The following is a 23,336-nucleotide window of genomic DNA, read 5'->3' as shown; positions in this document are numbered from 1 at the left end:
ATAAAAGCCACCTCCCGGGATTCATCAGCTCTAATAGCCATATATCATTTCAGCAGACAAAGGAAACATCTTTTAAAATGATAGGCCCTAAGAGAGAGGATACGTATTGTCCTATCACTTCCTCTTTACATATTGATATCACGTAATGTTTGTGGATGGTATAGTGGACTCAAGTGGAAAAAGAAGATAAAAGCATGTTTGGTAATGCATTAATATGGCCACAAAATAGATCGTATTAGCTTGCAAATTTCACTTAAGTCATATGGATGGAAGTTTACATTAAATCAGCTAGAACGTACACATGTAAACTTTTGTCCAAGACTGATTCGAGTAATACATGCACCAGTAATACACACCCAAAGCATCACTTTTTCTTAGGAAACCAAGTTTAATTTTTACAATAGAAATGTAATCAGTAAATGTCAGCTCTTTGAAAGTTAAAGTTTCTTCTAGTCAGACAAATTAGTTATATGCATGTCTTCTTACCATATAACTAATTTGTCTGACTAGAAGCAACTTTAACTTTCATAATGGATAATGAAGACATTAGGAATACAATTGATCTAAACGTAAAAGTCAGCGTTTAATCCGGGACCGGCAAGAGGATTCTGGCCGGAACATCCACCCATATTGTGGGCTGAAACCTGATAAGTGTGAGTTTGTGTGTGTGAAAGCTGACCTGCAGTGCCCACATCCTCAAGCTGACACTTTAGAGCTGCTCTGTCTCAGCTGAGCGTGTCAGAACAACAGAGATGTGGAAAAGACCGGCATGTTTACCACCTCTCTGTGAAATCAAATACAAGCTGCTCACGGCGGCCGGCCCTTGTGAAAGCAACAGATTGAGTCACTCACGAGCTTCAAAGTTGCTCTGCACTGCGGAAATGTGCAGCCTCCTAAATGCATCTTTGATTTGCTTTCAATGCAGGTTAACGTCGATATCGGTGTTGGCCTGTTAGCACTAATGGATTAAAATAATTGCCCGGCAAATCAGTTTGTGTGTTGAATCAAATGTGCATTCTACAGCAATAAAATATATATTAAAATATGAATATATATAGCACCATTAGCTTTCACAGTTTGGCTCTGTATTGAACTGGTACAGCGTGGTACTCACATGCTCTCAGGGGCTTCCCTCCCATGCTTCCAGAAACATGTCTGGAATTTAATTTCTGGAAAGTTTTACACACAAATTTGAGCCATTTTACTTTATTTTTCTCATTTTCTGCTGCTTTCGGTTCTACTCCTCTAAACACAGTACTTTAAGAGTGGTCAAATGTAACGAAACACACTGCATACATTTGAGGTAACCCTTTCTATACTTACTGTAAGTGTTTCTATTTCATCAATTTAAACTTATACTCCTCTACATTACGTAGGGAAAAATTGCACAGATTATTTCACGTAGTCATTTGTTGGTTTCAGCTGCTATTTATTTTACGTTAAGATTTTAAACACAAAATACATGAGGATCTCGTCAAATATGACACATTGTTCTAGACTGAACTACCAAAGTGTGTGAAGGTGTTTAAAACAGCTCCACTTCAACTAACTGCAACAGAAAATTGCTACTTACTTAATTCAATAATAGACTTTTGTACATACAGTAATAATTCTACACTCATGGGCTCCCTTATTTTTTTTTTTTGTATGCATTATCACTTTTTTTCGTACATTTTGCTTATCCATATCCATAATCCATACACTTTAGTGACACTTTCGATGCAGGACATTCACTTGTGACAGAGTGTTTTTATTTGCAGTATACAACCACCACTGCTTTCTAATCACTGCATTTGTCTGACAGCGTTTATTCCAGTTTTGAACACTTTAAATCAAGATTTAGATACAAACCGTCAGCTTCTGTATGTCCACTGTCCCACCTGTGCTTGTTACTTTATCACTGATGCTATTTTCACTGAAAGTATTTGTAACTCTAGGTCCACTTTTACCCTGCCAACATTAAATTCTGCTTTCCTGTTAATGAGTACTTTTATGTTTAATGCTCAAGTGCATTTTCCTGATAATCCTCTTGTACTTTTATTTAAGACAGAAATTGGATGTAGGACCTTTAATACTAAGCATTTTTACATTGTAGTGGTCTTCAGTGGATGACTTTAACAGAGGATCTAAATGCTTCTACCACCACTGGCCCTTTGGGTAACTGTGTCCACCAAATGGTATTTCTTGTGACAGGTTTGCCATTCATGCTGACTTGGTGTCTTCACAACTGAAATCTCGGCTGGAAAATGAGAACGTCAGCGTGCCTTGGCAACTGAGAGCGTTTTACGCCACCTTATGGACAAATGATGCTTAGCATGCTCAGAGATGCCACTCATAGACGCCTGTGTTCACAGAGCTGAGAGCAGCTGTACAGGATCATGATGACTGATGGTAGCCAGTGACTGCTTTTGAATAAATGGATGTTTTCTCTCAGACTCTGGGCCTTTTTTTCTGCTTAGGTCAATTTTTTTCTTCTTCTCTCATTGGAGACAGCGTTCTTACTCAGTTGCCTTTTGTGACAGGGTTTGTTTCACAAAATCCTATACATTAATAAATGCCAAAACCTTGTAACTTTTGAGGACAAGGCATGTCCCTTAACACTGAAAAGTAGACGTACTGATTATGTGTGTTGTTATTCTGCAGGAGCTGAGAGAAAATGAAACACAAGGCCAGGAGTACAACTAAATTAAGTTTTAATAATCCAATCCCACATCTTTTTTATTCTTTAACAAAGATATAATACTCCACTATGAAAGAGAATAAATTGATTTCCACTGCGCTTATTAATGCAACAAAGTCAAAAGCTCTCAAAGCAGCTGGCTATTTGATATATTCATAATCAACTGCGCTGATGTACTGTGCAACGGCCTTAAGCGGCGATGGATCTGGCAGGAAATGAAACAAACTCGATTGGCTTTCCGCTTCGTGCCTGAAGATTGGCTGCTTTGTTTCCTTTTGATTGGTCAATTAAAAGTGCGCTTCCACTTGCGAAGCCCGAGCCCATTACAGAAAGTAATTTCAAGAGCCAAGCTGTTTGCCCTGCGCTGTCTGCCACGAGGAATTCCCTCTCCACTTTGGCGAAGTCAGGCTGAAGGAGAGAGACTTGGTAATATTAGCTCCCGTTTTATTGAGAGATCCATTAATCGTAGCCTTCTGCCGCTGACCCTTTGACCCCTGCTGACCTCCGGACATCATGTTACCAGCCGGGCAAACTAGAGTTAAAGCCGGCAGGCCAGACACAGCTCTTCTAATAACAAATAACAATTTTCACCTCACTGGTTTTGTCTTTTCTGGTTTCCATTTGTCCAGCTTCTTTAAACAGCAGTCCTTATTATTAGTGTAAAATGGCATCTGAACAATATTTTTCATTTCTGCTGAGATTTAAGGGCCTGCCGGACAATCAAACAACAATTAATGAATGTTAGAATTAAGACAAAGTTTGTATTGTTGACTGTAATGTGGGGAAATGTATTGTGAGGTTTTTATAATTTCAAAAACAACTAGATCGTTTTCCTGTTTTTCCTCACTGATGCGGATGTTTGTAAGAAATTACGTAGTATTTTTCCACATACCATCACACTTAAACAAGAAAGATTTACAGCAGACTTCACTTGAAAAGTTTTTTTAAGACTTTATGTGTGAATGAATAATCAGCTGCTCTTTTTTATGCCCTTGCTGCTCTTGAACTTTTAAATTATACAATGTTTTTTATATATATAACAAGTTTTAACATTCAAAACGTCAGGATATTGTTAACTCGACACAGCAGCTATGTCGTGTGTCCATTCCTGTTTTAATTAACATACAGAGGGTGTCAGCAGTCTGAAAGATGACAAATCATTTTTCCAGAGAGCTTCTTGAGAGCAGAAAACATTAAGGCAGCACGAGAGCACATGCATTAGGCAACGGAAAAAACATCCAGCCAGGTGGGGTGGGGTTATGTACAGTAATATACCCCCATTAACTATCCTACTTATCTAATGCTACCATTAAGTATGCCATGTCTTGAGCAGGAGCGTAAAGTTTCATAGAAATAATCCTGACATGATCGTGAGGATTGTGTGCAAATTGTGCTAATAATATGTGTTGACAATGTGAGCCTTATATAGACGGATATGGGCCCTATTTCATTTCCAGCTCCTTGACATGCTATTTTCGAAGATGATCGGCGAATACATTTATTGCAGCTTGATGACGGGTCATTTAGGAAGTATCATTCCTCCAGTACTTTACAGAATCTCTTTATCAGCTGCCGAGCGCCCCACAATAGGACTTGTGTAACTTTATATACGCCTTTGTCTGATGGCTACATAAACTGCACTCTACCTGTTTTTCGACAGCCGGGGCCTGGGCCCAGGACGGGCGTTGAAAGCAAATACCTGATTGTATTATTGTCTCCCCTTTAAGCTGTTGTCACCTAGCTGACCGATTATGGGCAATTACCTGCTCTGTCGGAATCCTAGCTGAATAGATTGAATTCAGATTGATTTTTGCCCAGGAAAGAGGAGGGAATTTAAAGCCTTTTTTAATTGGGTATTTGGTGTGTGCTGATCTGAACACCGTGGCCTTCCCGAGGGATCCTTTATGGGCCAATAATGGCATTGGAGTGGGGGGGTGCTGCAGTCTCGTCTGCCGACTCCCTCCCAAGGCCATAACCCTGCATTTGCTCTGAGTGCTTTTCTATTATGCATTGATAGTTGAGCATCAATCAATAAGAGGGGAAACAGAAAACCCAGCGAAACCAACTTCTTAAGTGTAAAATGCCTCTTAATACCCGGGGCCTTTCAAACAACTTAACCTGGACGCTTTTTACCCTCGCCCTTCCTCCCTCTGCTCTTTGAGGGACACTTACCGGCGCCTGGCGACACAATGTTTTATTTAGGAGGGCTGGAAATGTGCAGCTCTCAGGTGAAAATGTACCGCAACCCTCTGTTTATACTACAGTGATACATCACTGCGTGTGTGCAGGCACTGAAACAGACATAAAGAAGCAAAATAGATCATTGCATTTCTATTAAATACACACATTTTGTTTTCCTCCTGCTCTGAAAAACCTTTCTGACAAAAGACTCATATCAGCAGAGTAAAATAGGCAGTGGCCTTTCATTGGCCCAGCTTGTTTGATTTTGCAGGAAATCAAAAATAACCATCCTCAAGGTTGATAAGGTCAGCAGAAACCCAGTTGATCCTGTTATGAATGTCTTGAAATCAGATCCCACGAATGATTTGAAGATGATCCTAAAAAGATGGCTTCTTTACAGTACATGAACTTTGCAGTTGATTTAAATTAGGTTGAAAAAAAAACGGAAACAGAGTCACCTTTCACATGACCAATGCCACAGTTGACAACAATGGGACGATTCCGGGAAGGAAAAGCGGGAGAAACTAAGTCTAGCCCGCAGATAAGAGGAGCGGTGAGGATCAGACCCCCTCAGTGGTAGAGATAAGAGGGAGACAATCACAGCAATGGCCAGCCACATAATACACAAGCCCACCTCCAGTCGTCTAAATCTCCCATCAGCACCAGTCCCCACCGGCCCTCCTGTCACCACTAATGCACCTTTTCCTATAGGACGAAGCCCCAGATGCAGTAAGGTTATCTGGGGCTTTGCAGGATTTCTCGGAATTGGCAAGTTCACCTTTCCTTTAGTCCAGATGACAGGAGATGATACAGTTAGGGGGGGGATCGATTGTTGGTCACACTGCACGTCTTCGTTCGACATCTTCGTTCTTCATCAACCACTGTTAACTGTTTTTAAATACCACCAGGTTAGATAGATAGATTGATAGACTTTGGATACTTACAAAATTATAAAGTCTTCGTTCCATGGATTATTAGCAACAACATACTACAAACTGATTTCCCAGAAAGCAATAATCCTATTCCTCTCCGGTCCTTGGTGACATCATCGCCTCAAGTACACCATTAAAACATTTCTGTGACTAATAATCCAAATAGAAAATACCACAATCTAATGGCCCAATCATTTTGTAATCAGTGTTCAGCATATTAAAAACCGTTATTGTCTCCCTTTGAAAATGTCCCCTTCAACGCCATCGAAAGACAGAAATATTAAGCTGGTTGGGGGAAGTGTGGGACGATGCCCCCGAACTACTTTGGTTACACAAACTTTGTTTTCGGGCCTCAATGCATCAGAGCCCTCTCCCTCCGTCTGCCATCTGCTGCTCAAGAATCTGTTTCACTCGATGAGCCAAGCCCAGCCTTTATTGGTCCTAATGGCACTATCAGCTGAGCCGCCAAACCCAATTACCTTTTAAAAAGGGAGGCCACCCCAGCTAATCATAGCTGCCTAACCTGATTTGCCTGTGATGAAGAGACGGGATAAAGAGCAGTTAATGGAGGGAGAATGATCTCACAAATACAAAAAACTCAATTCATTTCTCCGGGAGAGCAATCTGTCCGATTCAGCGGTAATGGAGTGGAGATTCATTAGTCCTCGGGCCTTAGTAGTAGCATCATTCCCTTATCAACTGAATGACAAAAGAACATTCAGGGTCCTCTTCTTATAGACTTGTTGGGAGGGTACATAGAAAAGTGCCACACTGGTAACTGGGGATGGATATTGCAATTGGGTGGTGTTTCTCCATTATTTCAGTCCCATATCACATCAAACTACAAAGCTGAAACCAAGAAAGAGACAACATTGTAAAGAAAAGACTCAAATTAATTGTGGTTAATGACAAATGGAGGTATATTTTATATTTCTCTTTTCTTAATAAGGACGTGACATCAACTGGATGTGATAAATCTGTCTTTGCTCATAACTTGTGTAAAAATGCTGCATATGGTTTGGAGCATACATATTTAATGGACTGTTTACCAATCATTTGGTAACATTAGGTGATGTAAGACAGCCTTTTATTACTGCATGTTGTACCAGAGTTGAGCCAAAGTAGTTATGGTGAGTGAATCCAACTGTGTAACCAGCCACGGGAGATCACTGGCGTCACTGGAACAAAACATGCACTTCTAGGATTGAAGTGTCTGATGGATGTCCAGACTGTCTCCTAAAAATCTGAGCTCTCAAAGGTCTCATCATTCAGTATCCAGGCCTAAACTGGAGCTACATGTCAGCCAAAGACATCCAACATCCGCTCTGGGCTCCAGCAGACTCAGGCCTCATTCACACGCATGTTCCCTTGATGATGTAAGTGACACACATGAATGACCAATTGATGCCAAGAATGTTGTGCATGCGGATGAGTCACAGAGAGTATGGGGTGAAGGGCAGAGATGACCCGACCTCCAACCCTGCTGAATACACCACTGCGGCTTCAGCTTGGCCTGGCCCAGATATGATCCAGAGGACGCCGGTTAGATGGGGCATAGGGCCATAGCCAGGGTTTGCAGACGGACATTAGGCCAAAGCCAGAGTTAAAATCCTATTAGTTTGAGTTGGGAATCCGATTATCGTCGTCGAGAATCACTCGTCTGGCAACTAGTGTCTAATTTACGCCAATCAACGGCAATTATTGAGGGGAAGGGAGCCCCTATTAGAGAGCCTCATCCACTTAGTCTAATGAATGGGGAAGATTCAATCTTGGCTGTGGAGACGCATTGGAGAGCTGCAGCTGAACGTGACTGCACCAGCAGGCTAAAGAAGAGCTGCTGTTATTTATCAATGGTGGGCTGCTGTCAGAGCATACATGCGTTAGCCATGGGGCGCTTTAGGCTCTGGTTTCTGATGGTCTTCAGGCACTCTGTCCAGTAAAGCGGTTAGTGTAGCTCTCTACAGCCCATAATGTGTCGCCTATATCATGCTTGGAAACACGTGTGCCTATATGTGTGCATCGTGCGTTGAGCCCTGAGAGCAGGATATTTTATTTCTCATCATAAATCAGAAACTTGTCTAGTCTATCATGTTCACTTCAGGGCGAATTTGCTGACCAGACCAACCAGACTGCACTCTACGCTGGGTATTGACAAAATCCCGTCAATGGCATTAAATGAACTAAATTCCATTTAGATTCTGTTTTGATTACAAATAGTGATGGGGGATTGCTTCTGTGAGGTAAATGTGTAAATCTCTGCATTTATTTCCCAGATTTTACATATTTATCTCCAAAGTAACTGAAAATGAGCAGAAAACAGCTTGCTTAAACTTCTTTATTATGTGGCATTTTTTAAATAACCACTATATCTCATATTTTGAAAGTCACCAACCCTGGTGACGCATTATCTTATCACTGATGCCTGTCATTGATGAGTATCACACTGAAAACATCCTCACATTTTACATCAATCACAGTGGGAAGTGTGTGACATCCAGGTTGTGGCATTGACTTTAGTTTTATCTCCATTCTTACACTGCCCTCTGCTGTTAGAAAAGCAAAAATACCATGGCGTGAATGTCAGTGGCAGCTGAACTGTGAACTATGCAAAATAGCCTTCAGAATCCCAACACATGGATTTATAGGTGATATACTGTATTCTAATAAAATCCATGTGTAAATGGTGTTTAGAAGACTTCAACAGTGTTAAGCAGTTTGGAAAAAAACCTCTTATTGGTCTATTGATCACAAATGCTGTTGTGGGCGGAAGCAAAAATAAAAATTCCAGCAATGGAAGATTGAAAATAGCCTCCTGTAAATATGCATCACGCATGTGTAAGAGTTTGTGAAACCAGACCCTGTGTGTCATGACCTCTTGCATGTTGCGTCCTGCTCTAGTCTGGTGCCTCAAACCTTTTTTTGTCACAGTTTGCTCGGCTCCTCCCCTGCTCTGCTGCTCAGCCACACCCCTGATCAGTCTACAGCTTTCACCTGCTGCTCTCACCTGCTCACCATCTCCAATCAAGCCAGTATTTATGCAGCCTCACTCCACTCACTCTCTGCCAGATTGTCTTCACTCTCATGCCTGATTCTCCTGCACTTGTTCCCAGAGTGCTTACCTGGTATCGACCCGACTTGCCTCTGACCTTCGCCTCATGTCTAAGCCCCGGTAAATCCACCAGCCTTCTGTCCCTGACCACGAGTACTGCCTGCCTGTCTCCTGTTCCTCTTCTGCCTGTGGCTGGTTGGTGCCTGGCCTGTTTCTGCACTCGCCTGGTCAGCCGTGTACCTGCTGAATAAAGACTGTTTTAAAACGAAATACCTGGTTCATCTGTGCTGCAGTTGGGTTCACTCCACACCCGTTACATCTTTTAGTTTTGTTGCAAAATGCACGTTCAATTTAAAAAGTTTCTGTCTGAGTTTGATAGTGAGATTGTTTAGTTGTGAAATTCTCACTCAGTTGGGGAAATTCCACTGCCTTTAATGGCTTTCTGTTGGGTTTAGCTTTTCCAATTTGGTGTAGTAAGAGGCTGCAGACATGCAAGTTATTAATACCAGCAAATATTTCCAGAGTCGAGGGTTTCATTTCCGATCGGGGCTGTTGTGATTTTTCCGTGCCGAACAAAACAACCTCACAACAGATCAACTTTTCAACCTTGAGCGATTACGCCTTTGTCATTTATGTGCATATTAACCGCAGGATTGGGCTGTGGAAACATGAAGCTTGGTGTTCTTGGTTCTTTTACTTTACAGTGTTGAACGTGACCATTCATAATAATAGTTCACACCAAAACACCCAAACCAGAACCGCAGAAATCTCCCCCCATAAAGGAGACACACAAAGAACAAACAGCTTCTCCTTCAGCTCCATAGGAACACCAGGTCGTGGTTAAGGTCACACATTAAGAATCAAGTGACTCATCTTTTTCCTTTATCTTTGCTGCTTATAGGAAGAATAACAGGAGGATGGAGCGTTCAAACTCATTTCAGACAGCGTCCTTTCCCTTTTCAAGTGTGACTGATCAGAGAAGTCATCTTTGTCCCTATAATCCGCGGGGGTGTAAAACCATATTTGTTCCCGTGTTGACCTTCACTGCTCGCTGGCTGTGGGCTGCTTGTTCCATTTCACTTTCATGCTCTCATAATTGCTAATCACTGCCCCAGGTGAAGGTATTTCATGGTTCAAGGGGGGATTAAAAAAAACACTGACGCAAGGAGCCTGTCGAAACCACCCCTGAACATACAAAAAGTTTCATTTCTGGCAGTTGCCAGTCTACAAACACCGTCAAGCCCCCTGACCACAGACAGCCACCTCCTCACAGTCCCTGCACTGAGTCTATACTCTGCCATTGTACTACTGTAGATACGCTGTCAGGCATCACCAGCTAAATACCTGAATAGCTTAACATTTTGGGCGAGAATTCTTACTGAGAGTTAGATGAGAAGATCAATACCGTCTCATTGTACATTAATTTAGGCTACAGCCAGCAGCATAAAGACTAAGACAGCTCACCTGACTATGTTCAAAGACAAATGCTGTATGTATGCCAACACTTCTAAAGCTCTCTAAATAACACATCATATCTCACTGACCCCAAAACCTTTAAAACTACAACTGCAACTGCAAGTCATTTTTATCTTTTTTTTTTTTTTTTGCGAATTAAAGCCTGAGTTTTCATTTTTAATGCATATTCTAATACAAATAAAAGTACAATGTGGGCTCTCAGGTTACTTAAGTGACCACTTTCCACTGTCCTCGCTGCAGGCCTGAAACCATAAAAGAAACTCTGTCCCACCCACATATTTGCCTTCACCAGCGTACACCGACTAAAATGACAGACAAACGGGGAATACGTGACTTAGTGGGCAATAACAAAGTGGGAGAGTGTAAAAATCCCCTCAGTATTAGTATGAGGTGACAAAATAAGCCAGTGCACAATACACACAGCTATTTTAAGTGATCCGGATCACAAGGGGAAATTCCTAAACTACAAAACCACTTACAGGGACTCAAATGAAAAATGGCTCCACTGAAGGTTTTTAAATTAAGTTAATTTTGTCTTTGTGAGGATGCATGAAGTCTGCAGATATCAAGAGTAGGAGTGTGAATGTATGTTAATGGTAAATGTCTGAGAGGAGGAGGAAGTTGCCCTTGTGTATATAACAATACCACAACTGTGGCAGTGTCAGCGGGGGAGTGGGAGGTGAGAGAGGAAGCCCCTTTTTAATCTCCTCCCACTTCAAATGTTTCATAACTTGCACTGACTTTCACCGGCAGAAAGCCTAATGCAAATGCATGTAGCCTACTGGCCTAAAAAGGGACTTGACTTGGGTCAAAGGTGCTAACAGGTCAAGAATCAATGTTGACTCTTTCACAACCTAAGCAGTAAGTTGGTTCCATTATTTTCAGGCTTTCTTCTGCCATCTGATCCGTGTGTAGGAGCCTGTGACTGCCCAAGGACAAGTAGGGTAGCGACAGCTGAGGTTGATGGGAAATCAGTTTTGCAAATATGAATCGTGACCTTGTTGGACACATTGGAATGATTACCTTTGCTTAATGAAAGCTACAAACTGATATAACAAAGCCTATTATTACTATTCCTTCAGTGGGGGTCATGAATGCCTGTACCATATTTCACAGCAGTCCATTCAGTAGGTCTTTTTCACTGACGGCTCTTTGACTTAGGAAGCGCACAGGTGTAAATAATAAAATGAATTAACGATGGTTGAATTCCAGTTAGCTGCTTTGATTTTAGGTTCCTGGTGTTACATACATGAATAAATGGGTCCTGGTACCTCCCACAGTCCAAAGACATGCACGTGTTAGGTTAATTGATGACTCTATAAAAATTGCCCTTAGGTGTGAATGGTTGTCTGTCTCTATTCGTCTCTATGTGTCCTGTGATAGACCGGCTTCCTGTCCAGGGTGTACCCCGCCTCACGCCCGATGTCAGCCCCCCCGCGACCCCGACCCCGGGATAAGCGGTTGAAGATGAATGAATGAATGAATGGTTGTTTTTCTCAGCGCGCTTCACTGCTGACTTAACTGTAATATTAGCAAATCATCATTTTAAGGATCTCTAGCATGAAATGTCTACTCACCTCCAGTTCTTCTCACCATTTTTCTTTTCTCCCAGTGTATGGGACAACCTTATGCATGATTAATTGAAATGGATGAATATCAAAATATGAAGCCATTTTTTAAAGTTTGCTAATCATCAGCGTCTGTGTAAGAATCTGCCATTCATTTGCATTGTAGTGGAAAAGACCAGAGACGGAATATATATTTGTCACATATTTTTTTCCTCCATTTCAATTATTGAAGAATGAAAAAATACATTTGTTCAATTTTGAATAATTTAAAGTATTTTTATTGGAGGAAGGGGGGGATTCAGGTTTTTCAGAAATTGGGGGACATTTTATTTATTTATATTTAATTATGCATTTATTTATTTATTAATTCTTTTCAGTATTTATTTATTTATATATTTATTTATTTATTTATTTATTGAGTCTTACAGTAAGTCATGTTAAATCCTCCATAGTGACGTCTCTAAACGATCTCTGCACGCACGCCGTCAATCTACGCGTCAACCGAACGACAACCGCTAACGCACGCACGAACAACGGACGCATAGCATCCAGAAAGCCGTGTATCTAACGTTATGAGCACGTGAACGGTGAGTCGCGGCTATGAATCTTTTAAAAAGAAATTAATACAGACACAAATTGTAACATGGTTGTTGATAAATTTGAAGCGTACACTACACATTTAGCAGCATTTTCGTGGGCGTGGTGAGTTTGTATATTCGTGTTTAGCTACAACTGTTAGCTAGCATAACGTCACTACAGGAGGCACACCGGCTCTTTTCTAAAGTAACCCTAACAAACGTGAAGGGTGTCGGTGTTTAAGAGATACAAACGTCTTCTGCTGTTGGTAGGTTATAGAAAGTGTCATATTGAACGTCATAGCAAGTAATGGCAAGGCTAAAGCGGGTGTTAATATCGGGTGTTAACGGTTAGCTTAAGAACGTTACCACGGTTACCAATGTCATTGAACTAACTTTGCTAGCAAGGGGAAAAAAACTCCCTTAATGAGGTGATTTGCAGTGTTTAGGTGCATTTCAGCAGATAACCCTAATCAATATGCTTTTATCAAAGGATATTTCTATTGTTACCATATTGTTTTTAATATGGAATAATTACACTAACGTACTCTGCTCACCAAAGTGGGTACAGCTGGTCAGACTAGGCCACTTACTGGACCTCAAAGATTCAACAGGTGGTCCTCAGAGCCAAATTGTTTGATAACCATTCCAACATTTTTTTGTCTGAAAATATGCATTAACATGAATGCAACGTATTAAAGCAGAGATAAATTCCTGAAATAAATAAATAAATACATTTACACAGCCTTGATGACAGGCTTAGGGAAGGTAGGCATTAAGGCAGCCATGCACAGATACAACTGAACTTAAGGATTTGATGTGCCTTCCAAATGTATTTTTAACATTAATTAATATGATGTATAAATAAATGAATATCTTCATAATAATCATTGTAATATCTCAGTATTGTATGCACCATAAAAAGCTGTGTAGGCTTTGTATTTCTCTTCTCAGATCTTTTGCATCTGCCTCCATCTCTCTCAATGTGCTTGAGAGGCCCATGCCAGTCTTTAGGAAGTGATTAAGGCTGTAAAAGGTTACATGAGTCCTCATCTATCAGAGCCACAGTATCACTGAGGTGGCACAGATAGAGATCAACAGATACCAGATGCGCATTTTAATCACTTCAGAAAATGATTGCCCAATGTGTTTGTTTCCATCTTGTAGATAGATCATTTGGCAACAGCATTATCTAAGTTATATGTTTACTTCAGAAAATGATGCAACACGCATCAAGGCCCAGACTATTGCAAGTTCCTCTTCTCCTGTCTCAGTCAAGCAGTCCTGTCCAACCGGCAAACTGGTCCAAAATGCTGCAGCCAGGGCCCGTCTACATAGTGCATAAATTGGTTAAAAAGAAATTCTCAAAACCCATCTCTACCAACTTGCCTTCCCTGTATAGTGACTCTAGGCCGAGGCCATCCTAGCTGTTGGGCCCTATTTTATATGCAACTCAATTTAATACAATATTTGTAGTAGGGGCCCCCTGCTTCGTCTCTCTTTCAGCTAAAGGGTTGCTGAGAGAGCGTTGAAGACCCCTGACTTAATGCCTTTGAACCCTTTGTAAGGACCCCTGAATCAGGGTCATCAAACGTCAACCTAACTTTGGGTGTGTTAGTATAATTTATTAATTTTTTAAGGTGGGGTTTCAGGTCAGTCAATTTGTGTTTGTTTTTCTCTTCTTTTTAGTAATTGTGAAAAGCTTTCAGGATGTTTCCGGTCCGTGGATCATTTCAAGCTTCCAGAGGAGCGTGTTATGCAAATATCCTCAGTAAGAATTTACCTGTGACGACTGAATCATATGAAGATACATGTACATCAAATCGTCCTAGCAAAGATGTCTCAGACCAACACAGGGAAAATACATACAGACGTGGTGAGTTTTAGAATTTGCTTTCATCTCTCAGGGCTCAGAAACATCTAGATCCAATGATAATGAGTTTGATATTAACTAATTCTGATAATAAGTTCCAGACTGTATTCTCCCCTGTCTCATTGTCTGGTTTCTATGTAGGACAGTTAACTTGTTTTTCTACAACCAAATAGAGAAAGCTGTGTGTAAAATGTGAATCTACACTTTCCATGTTTCACCAACTCAAGGCAAGCCCCCAGTTTCAGCTAAAACGATGATTGAAAGGTACACACAAGGCGAGACAGACGCTGTGTCTTTGCTCCATCAGCTTGCCCAGATTTTGCAGTTTCACCTGGAAATGAAGGAGACTGTCACAACAGGTACAGTAAATCTTCTCAGCATGTCTCTGTGCATTCAAATTCACTTTACTAATGTTGTTATTGGTTGTGAAAGCCTGTTGATTTTGTAAAATATGTATGTTGGCCATGTTTAAATACTAATCTGATGATTCTTAATGACTTCTGTCATACTTAAATTAAGTAATTCATATGCATTTATTTTAGAACTGCAACAGCAATTATTTTCACTATTGATGAATTTGCCAATTATTTTCTTGATTGAATTGTTTTTGTCTACACAATGATGCAAAATAGGGACAAGCCCCTCACCACTTCCTAAAGCCGAGGACATAATTCCATTTTTAGTTCTGTCCAAACAATATTTCAAAACCCATGGTTCAGGGATGCCCAATTCTGCTCCTGGAGGGCCACAGCCCTGCGTGTTTTAGGTTTCTCCCTGCTCCAACACACCTGAGTCTAATTATGTGCTTGTTATCAAGCAGCTGAAGCTTGTCACAGGTTTAATAATCGTTAGAGCAGGGAGAAATCTAAAACATGCAGGGCGGTAGCTCTCCATGAGCAGGATTGGGCACCCCTGCCATAGATATTCAGTTTACTATCATAAAAGGCAGAAAATCCAGAAGATATTCCCAGTTGAAAAGCTACAACCAAGTAATGTTTAGCATAGCAGATTTTTCCATTTAGTCCAGAGCTTTGGACCAGTGAAATTTTCTAATAAAGAAAATTGGCACGGGCTAGTTACCCATTCTTGCATGTAATGTTTAGTACAACCAAATACATCAGCAGAAAGACTTTTTTGTCCAGTGGCCACAGTTGCCATCCTGAATTTAAAAGTCTGTTTATTCATTCCAAGCATGTACTTCATCTGCTGATTTCACTTGTGTCTTCTTTCACTGCTCAAAAGGCCCTAGCCAGTAAAAGCTTTTCTGAGGTTTGAGACTGCTTACCGGTGGCTGATGGGAAAAGACCTACCCACAGCCAGAGCTGAGGATTTGTCTCCAGTCAATTTCTTGACTCTTGTCTTTTCAGGCAACATATCAGGACTTTATTTTGCCTTTTGTGTGGTGATCGATGGGGTTGAGTATCAGACTGGAATGGGAATAACAAAGAAGCAGGCGCGGCTCAAAGCGGCACAGCTCGCTCTGCCGGACCTGCTGCCCACCTTGGAGAGTCTGAAATATGTCCTCCCTGAAACATCAGGTTAGGATCTAATACTGATCAAAGTATAATGTGTTTCTGTAGTAGATTGAGACGACTCCTCTAGTGTTGGCTTATACAGTTAGTGTTGATGTTACATTACATATCATTATAATGGGGTGAGCCGAAATGAGACTTAGGTCCCTAAAATTAAGTTACCTTTAAATACTACTCATGATGTTGGTCATCATTTCTGACAGAAACAAAAATCAGGAACATGTTGTTATATGGAGGCAACATGGAGCGAATTAGCTGAGAAGGAAAGGAAAGGATTTTTGAAAGCAATACTAATACAGTGCAGTGAAATGATATTGCATAAAAACATTTTTTTTATTCCAGTGTGATTTGCACACTTTGCCTTTCAACATTCAAGTGAATTCATTTATTTTCATAATTTCTAAAAATGAACAATTAATGAAAAACTAGAATAGCAGTGTTGGGAAAAGTGATGGGTCCATTTTAGAATAACTATTATAAACATTATCAGATATAACCGATCACCTTCCAAATTACACACCAAGTTAATTTGCCCCTACCTGACATCAATTGTTTTTGATTACTTTAGAATAAAATCAGTTGTTATTTAAGGATTCCACTCCTAGGAGTGCATGGTTATCACAAATAATTCACCATGGTGAAGATGCTTTCAAAAAAGCTCCGGGATAAAGTTGTGGATAGGCACAAGTTAGGAGAAGGACATGGACATTTATAAAAGGCTTTAATTTCCCTCTAAGTACCGTTTAGAGTCCAGAAGTGGAAGGCATTTGTCGAGATCGGGCCGCTCCTCCAAACTGAATGACCAAGGCAGGAAAAGAATTATCAGGGAAGCTACCAAGAGGCGCATTGTGACCTTGGAGGAGTTACAAGTCTACAAGGCAGAAGTTGGTTGATCTGTGCATGTGACAACAATTTTACAAGTTCTACATGTATGGCAGGGTGGCAAGAAAGAAGCCTCTTCTGAGAAAAATGTCACACTGAGTCTCGTTTACAGTTTGCCAAAAAAACATAATGAAGATTCGGATGCCATGTGGCAAAAGGTTATATGGTCAGATGAGACGAAAATTGAACTTTTTGGGCAGAACTCCAAGCGCTATGTTTGGTGGAAATCAACACAGCACACCACCCAAAACACACCATCCCTACAGTAGAGCATGGTGGTGGCAGCATTATGTTGTGGGCTTGTTTCTCTTCAGAAAATGGATGCTGCCAAGTACACCCAAATACTTGAGGAAAACCTGCATCCCTCTGTAAGACACTTGAAAATGGGCAGGTGGTTCACCGTCCAGCATGACAACGACCCAAAACACAGCACCATAAAAACAACACAGTGGCTAAAGGACAGGAAGGTGAATGTCCTAGAGTGGCCCATTCAGAGCCCTGACCTGAATCCTACAGAACATCTGTGGATGGACTTGAAGAGTGCTGTCCATCGCCACTCACCACAGGATTTGACTGAACTTGAACAGTTCTGCAAAGAACAATGGGGATATATTTCCCAGTCTAGGTGCACAAAGCTGCCAGAGACAGATCCAAACAGACTGATGCTTGTAATTAAAGCAAAAGGTCCCTCCATAAAGTATTAAATCTGGGAACTCATCACTTGTCCAACCCTGCCATTCTAGTTTTTCATGTTTTATTAATTTTCAGAAAGAAGAAGAAGAAGAAAAAAATCACTTGGAAGTTGTAAGGTGAAATGTGTAAACCATGCTGTAAAAATATTTCTTTTTATGTATTATTTAAGGCTGTAAAACAAAAAAGTGACTATTTCGAAAGGGTATCATGACTTTCTATAGGCACTGTATGTAACCTTTATTATCCAGGGGAGGTTGGCTTAATATACATGCTCTTGTACAACAATGCCTTAAGAGTTACAATGAGAAATAAATGTAAGAATATAGAGACGCAGACCGAACAGAATAATAAACATGATAAAAGGCTGGCTCAATTGAAGCACTTACAGGCAGGTAGAGGACAAATATTGATAAACTGTCACCAACGATACCTGTTAAGTGTAATGTGACTTATAAGTGGCTCTCATCTTCATTCATTTCCATGCCTTTCCCTAGATGTCCCTCCACCACTGCCGGTAAAAGAGGAGCCCTCCGTCTCTGACGTACATCCATCTAGAGTCATCCATGGTAATTTCTGGATTCCTATGTGACTATCACTCTCTTGAATCTCCCACTTGCAATGACAAATATTAGGACAGATATAATGTAGAATAGCAACGTACACCTGGTAGTGAGATTCTGATAACTGGAAGCAGACTTGAACGTTGAAAACATATGCTGTGGAAGAAGGCTTGATGGCCGAAAATTTATTCATATTAAAGAGAAGTTTATATAGAGCCAGAGTGTGCTACACTTCTTCTCAACTTTCAAATATTAGACAATACATGCTACCGTATAATATGCATATCTCCATACATGCCTTTCACATTCAGGGTGTCAGTATAAGATCAGTCAATGCCCAGTTGTTAATTTCTTTATTTCCTTTTCTTGCTGTTCAGAAAGGACAAGTTCTGTCAACCTCCAAATTCCACACGCTGTCAGGGATCAGCTCACCAAACTGATGAACAGTCACCCAGAGTTCTCTGCCTGTGCAGGCACCACAGCAGCATTCATCATTCAGACTTGTAAGTGAGCTCTCACAAAAGCTGGAGGATATCATGGTCTGAAGGTTGGTTAACCAAAAGTTGTACAACTGGTAGTTTTATCTAAAACTACTGTTGATTGTGTGCTTGAATCCTATTCAGTGAAAAAGGGTTTAAGCTGACACTGGTGTACACAGTATAAAGATACAGCTGTTCATGGTACTTCATGATGTATACTGTATATAATACTGCATAATAAGGCGCAATGTTTTATTTCAAGCTACAGTAGGTCTGCTCAGAAAAAAAAAATATACCTATGTATGCATTTACCTCTGTACAAACTTCTCTACCTAGCCAGCGGATATGAGGTGGTTGCTTTAGGCACTGGGAACCTCAATACCAAAGAGAGTGCCTCATCGAGTGGACGGATTGTGCACGATTCACATGCAGTGGTAACTGCAAGGAGATCACTTATGAGGTTAGTTGCAACAAGACCCTTTGTGTACATTAGATCGTTTGGGTTATGCCTTTATGCATTATTAATATTGTAAATGTAATCTTATGATACAAAATCAGTTTTCAAAATCGAGATTAATAACACATATTGGAGACTGTTTACACTTTGTGTAATTCTAATGGAAAATAGATGAGTGATAGATGATGAGAACATGAGTTTAAACACCTTCAGATAGTGAGAAGACTTTCAACAAATGTGTCATTTGTGACCACATTTCTTCTGAGTTCCTTTAGCCAGTTGGTTAAGTAAGTGCACATAGCCACAGTAGCCTACAAATGGCTCTCAAAAAAGGTCTCTATCTGAGTACATTTCCTGTTTATTTGTTACACAGTCTGAGATGCTCTGAGATGACATTATGTTATGATGTCAAAATCTGCATGTGTTGATATTGTTTTGATCCTTTGTTGTAAGTAAAGACCGGCAAACCTCACATCATTTTAACTGGAATAAAGTAGATGCTGTTGGTAAATGAACTTGTACTTGTATAGCGCCTCTCTAGTGTTCTAACTACTCAAGGTGCTTTCACACTGCTTGTCACATTCACCCATTCACACTAATGGCAGTGGACATCTACATACCATGTAATGGAACCATTCACACCGCATTTACACACCCATGCGCAGCACAGGTAGAAATTCGGGGTCACTTCGACATACGGACCGGGGGAGCTGGGGATAGAACCGCAGATCTCTTGAATGGAGGACGACCCACTCTTTCACTGAGCCACAGCCGCCCTAACCTGTTACCAATTCATGTGTTTTCCTACTAAAATGTAGCTTCTTTTTATTAAGCAGTGGTGTCACACCATATATATGTGTCTATAGGGGAAACTATTGGTTTAAGTTTGATGATTTAGTTTAGCAGGTTTAAGATTAGGTACAATAATCTTTTTACGGATATTTCACTTTTCAAATTTGAAAAATGTTGCTTTTTTGAAGATTGTCCATCTCTTTCGCTAAGGTATAGATTGTGTACTGCATTATTCATGGGGAAAGACATTTTTCTTTTTCTTTTAAACTGTGTCAACCTTTACTTCTAGTGACACATTTTAAGATGGTCCATCATAAGGAGCCATTGTTATCTGTCGTCAGGTTTCTGTACCGGCACCTGCTAATGTTCTTCAGCAAAACGGCCAATCTGACGGAGAAGTCAATCTTCCAGCAGAACACCAGCAGCGGCTTGCTCACCCTGAAGAACGGCTTCACCCTCCACCTCTATGTGAACCAACTGCCGAAGGGTGCTGCTCAGATCCCTTCCCAGCTGTAAGTGTTTGATTATCAGCGTCACCCTTTAAAGTTCTCTCTGCTGTTTTCTCTCCGAGGCCCTGCAGATCAAGTGTTTTGGTAGTTTCAATGTCACAAGTAGGGGGCAATATTATATATTGAGAGTTGTTTTGCATTCAATCTTATGTGGCTGTGTGTGTTAGCAGCTAAGTCTTTATGATGGACACACAAATGGCAATTTTGGGAAAAGTGCATGAATAGTGTTTCTACAAATGCAGTGATTTCAAATGCGTTTCCTTAGCTCTCTGCTCTATTCTCAGGCGCCTGAACCCACTCTCCATTTCGGCATGGCAAGTCAACAACGAGATCAGCCTACACCTTTCAGTAGAGGGAAAGGTGTTATACTGTTACTTTTTCTCTTCCGGGCATGTTGCCTTTATGACATATGCAACATAAAATACTGTTCCCTGCACTATCACTGCATAACTACAAACGGATTTGCTTCTTTTAAAGGTGTTTTCAGTTTTCTCTTCAGCCTTTGATCAATCTACCTCCAAGGTGGTCAGCATGTCCACCACAGACAAGCTCACTCAATGGCAGGTGCTAGGATACCAGGGAGCCCTGCTCAGCCACTTCATTGAGCCCATCTATGTCCAAAGCATCCTCATAGGCAAGTCAACAAGTCAATTCTTGCTCCTTAATGAATAGTAACATAATCAAGTATATACCTGTGCATAGAGTTTGCTAAAATGATTTACTTTCACAATCTTATAGGTGACATTGACTGCAGTGATATTCGTGGCATGAAAATCTCCGTGAGCCAGCGCGTGGAGGGGATCACCTCCCAGCTTCCCATGTTCTACTGCATGATGAGGCCATACATCAGCCTGGTGCCTTCTGTGGCTACCAACAGCATTGACAAATGCCAGTTGACCTATGGTATCAACTGGAGTGAAGGAGACAGCTCTCTGGAGGTTGTGGATGGCCTGCAGGGCAAGACTGTAGAGCAGTAAGTGACTCTCAGACATTGTCAGTCATATGTCAACAAAATTAGTTTGGTGGTGATTTTTGATATGCAGACCTTTTAAGAGCTCAGATTGATCCCCTCAAAGCTTACTTACAGCATAATTGAGAAATAACAAATGATACATGGATGATAAGTGGATTACATTCATTCTGGAATTATAATTTGCTGGTTACCAGCTGTGAGGAGTTCAACTGTAGCCAGTGTTCCTCAGCTTGACAAGTTCCCTTGTCAACCAGCTGTGTAGGGATTTACTAGCTAACATTTTTATGCTATTCTTATTGAAGATCTCCCTTTAAGAGTGGCCCAGCTCTTGCAAGCCGTCTATGCAAAGCAGCCATGCTGCACCGCTTCAAGTTGGTGGCTAAAGAGGCCCAGAGGCAGGACCTACTGGCTACAAGCTCCTACAGAGAAGCCAAGGTAAGCTCAACAGCACTTCCCCACACCTCTGTGTAATGTGTACTAAAGTAACACTTGTATTACATCAACACAGGTTGCAACACTGATCAACTGACATACACTCTATTTGTAATCGAAAACAGACCCTGTATTTCCAAATGAATCCTTACTTGCTTGTCTGGCGGCATACCTGTTTATCAAGTATGATGGTTTTAATTTCCTGTAAAATATTCATTTTTTCATAATCTGCCACGCCAGTGCATAGCAACAAAGAGTGCTACTGTCGGGACAAACCATAAATATATTGAGAGTAGACCCCTTTTAACTGCAAAATCTTTCTTACTCGTGGGTTTCCTTTTATAATACAATAATTAATAACCTACAGCTAACTTTCTTCACCAGAGTAAAACACCATTAACAAAAGTACAACTGCAATTGTCATGTTTGAGGCTGTTAACTAGTAGCGGCAGTGAAACAGCGAAGGGTAACGGTCACATCGCTTGAAGAAGCATTTGCTCTTGGAAATGCAAATGAAAGGAAAACCAGGTGGTGGAGCGGAATAACGCACACAATAATACAATAATGCACTTACGCAAGGACATGGTCCTGCTACAGACAGTCAAGAAGACTGGTTAAGAGCAATGATTAAAACACTGCAATCCCAACATGTTACCGACATCACTGAAGCAAGCTGGGAGCAGAGCTACGCCCACTTTTCTGTAGTCAACATCAATTTATAGTGTTTATACAATTACCTTTAAATATTTTGTTTTTAAAATGAAACCATGTTAAAGTTACTGGCATATCTGTGTATTTCATCATGCATTTTGATTCCTTTGTATATTGTATAATTCAGGCAGACCCCGTAGTAATCAAAGCCTTCAGTACATGATGACGTTCTATGTACTCTTGACAGGAGAATAAGCCACTACAAAGCTATATAAAGGCCCGGTCATGCAAAAGAAAAAAAAATACAGTGATATACTGTGAAACCACCAGAATCTTAAACAAATACCATGATACACATTTTTGTTCATACCACCCAGCACGACCTTAACTGTTGTATAATTCTCAGTTTTCTGTTTGCAAACACTCAATAAATGATATTGCCTTTCCTGGCATGCAGTTCATGCCTGACTTCACTTGGAGTGGATTTTGTAAACACTGTTGTATATTTGCTTCAGAAGGGGTCTCTGAAAATTGTTATTATATACTTTTATTTTTATTTTGTCACTTAAGAGGATGGCGAAGCCGTACCAGGAGGCCAAGAATGTGCTGCGGGCGTACCTGTTGCAGCAGGGCTTTGGTTCCTGGCTTGTCAAGCTCTCTGTAAGTGATAGCTTCAGCATGTGAACAAAACTATATTATCAGTGAAAAAAGCAAATGCATTTGTGTTCAAATTTGTAAAAAACAAAGTTAAGTTAAATACTTTATGCTGTTGGATTTTCGTGTATTGATAATGCGTTTCTGTTGTGAATTCTAAAGGGATTAAAATCAATCCCTGTTCATGTTTAATGCATATTTGAACTCTACGGTCTTTTGACCCTTAGAGTAAGGTCTGATTTCCAAAAAAGGAATACAATTGCTATAATTATGTATAAAACAACCATTTGTAGAGGCAAACCACTTGCGTTGGAGTCCATTACTGGGATTTCGTTGGGTAATAGTTTTGCCTCCTTCAGTTGATGTAATGTATATGCATTTTACATGG

The 23,336-nt window shown here is 40.6% G+C and overlaps 1 protein-coding gene across 1 annotated transcript; it reads left to right on the top strand.

The window, feature by feature from the left end:
- Positions 1 to 14,587: 14,587 nt before the first annotated feature.
- adad1 (adenosine deaminase domain containing 1 (testis-specific)) lies at positions 14,588 to 22,978 on the top strand (the record flags this gene model as incomplete). Its single annotated transcript, XM_083914920.1, has 11 exons — positions 14,588 to 14,693; positions 15,702 to 15,872; positions 17,936 to 18,007; positions 18,379 to 18,504; positions 18,817 to 18,940; positions 20,071 to 20,241; positions 20,523 to 20,598; positions 20,716 to 20,872; positions 20,977 to 21,211; positions 21,514 to 21,646; positions 22,865 to 22,978. The coding sequence occupies 11 exons, from the start codon at positions 14,588 to 14,590 to the stop codon at positions 22,976 to 22,978; spliced, it is 1,485 nt and encodes a 494-aa protein (XP_083771046.1).
- Positions 22,979 to 23,336: the final 358 nt, after the last annotated feature.

The sequence above is a fragment of the Echiichthys vipera genome (genome assembly GCF_963691815.1).
Source record: "Echiichthys vipera genome assembly, chromosome: 6".
NCBI lineage: Eukaryota > Metazoa > Chordata > Actinopteri > Perciformes > Trachinidae > Echiichthys > Echiichthys vipera.
This window is presented reverse-complemented; position numbering and strand designations above follow the sequence as displayed.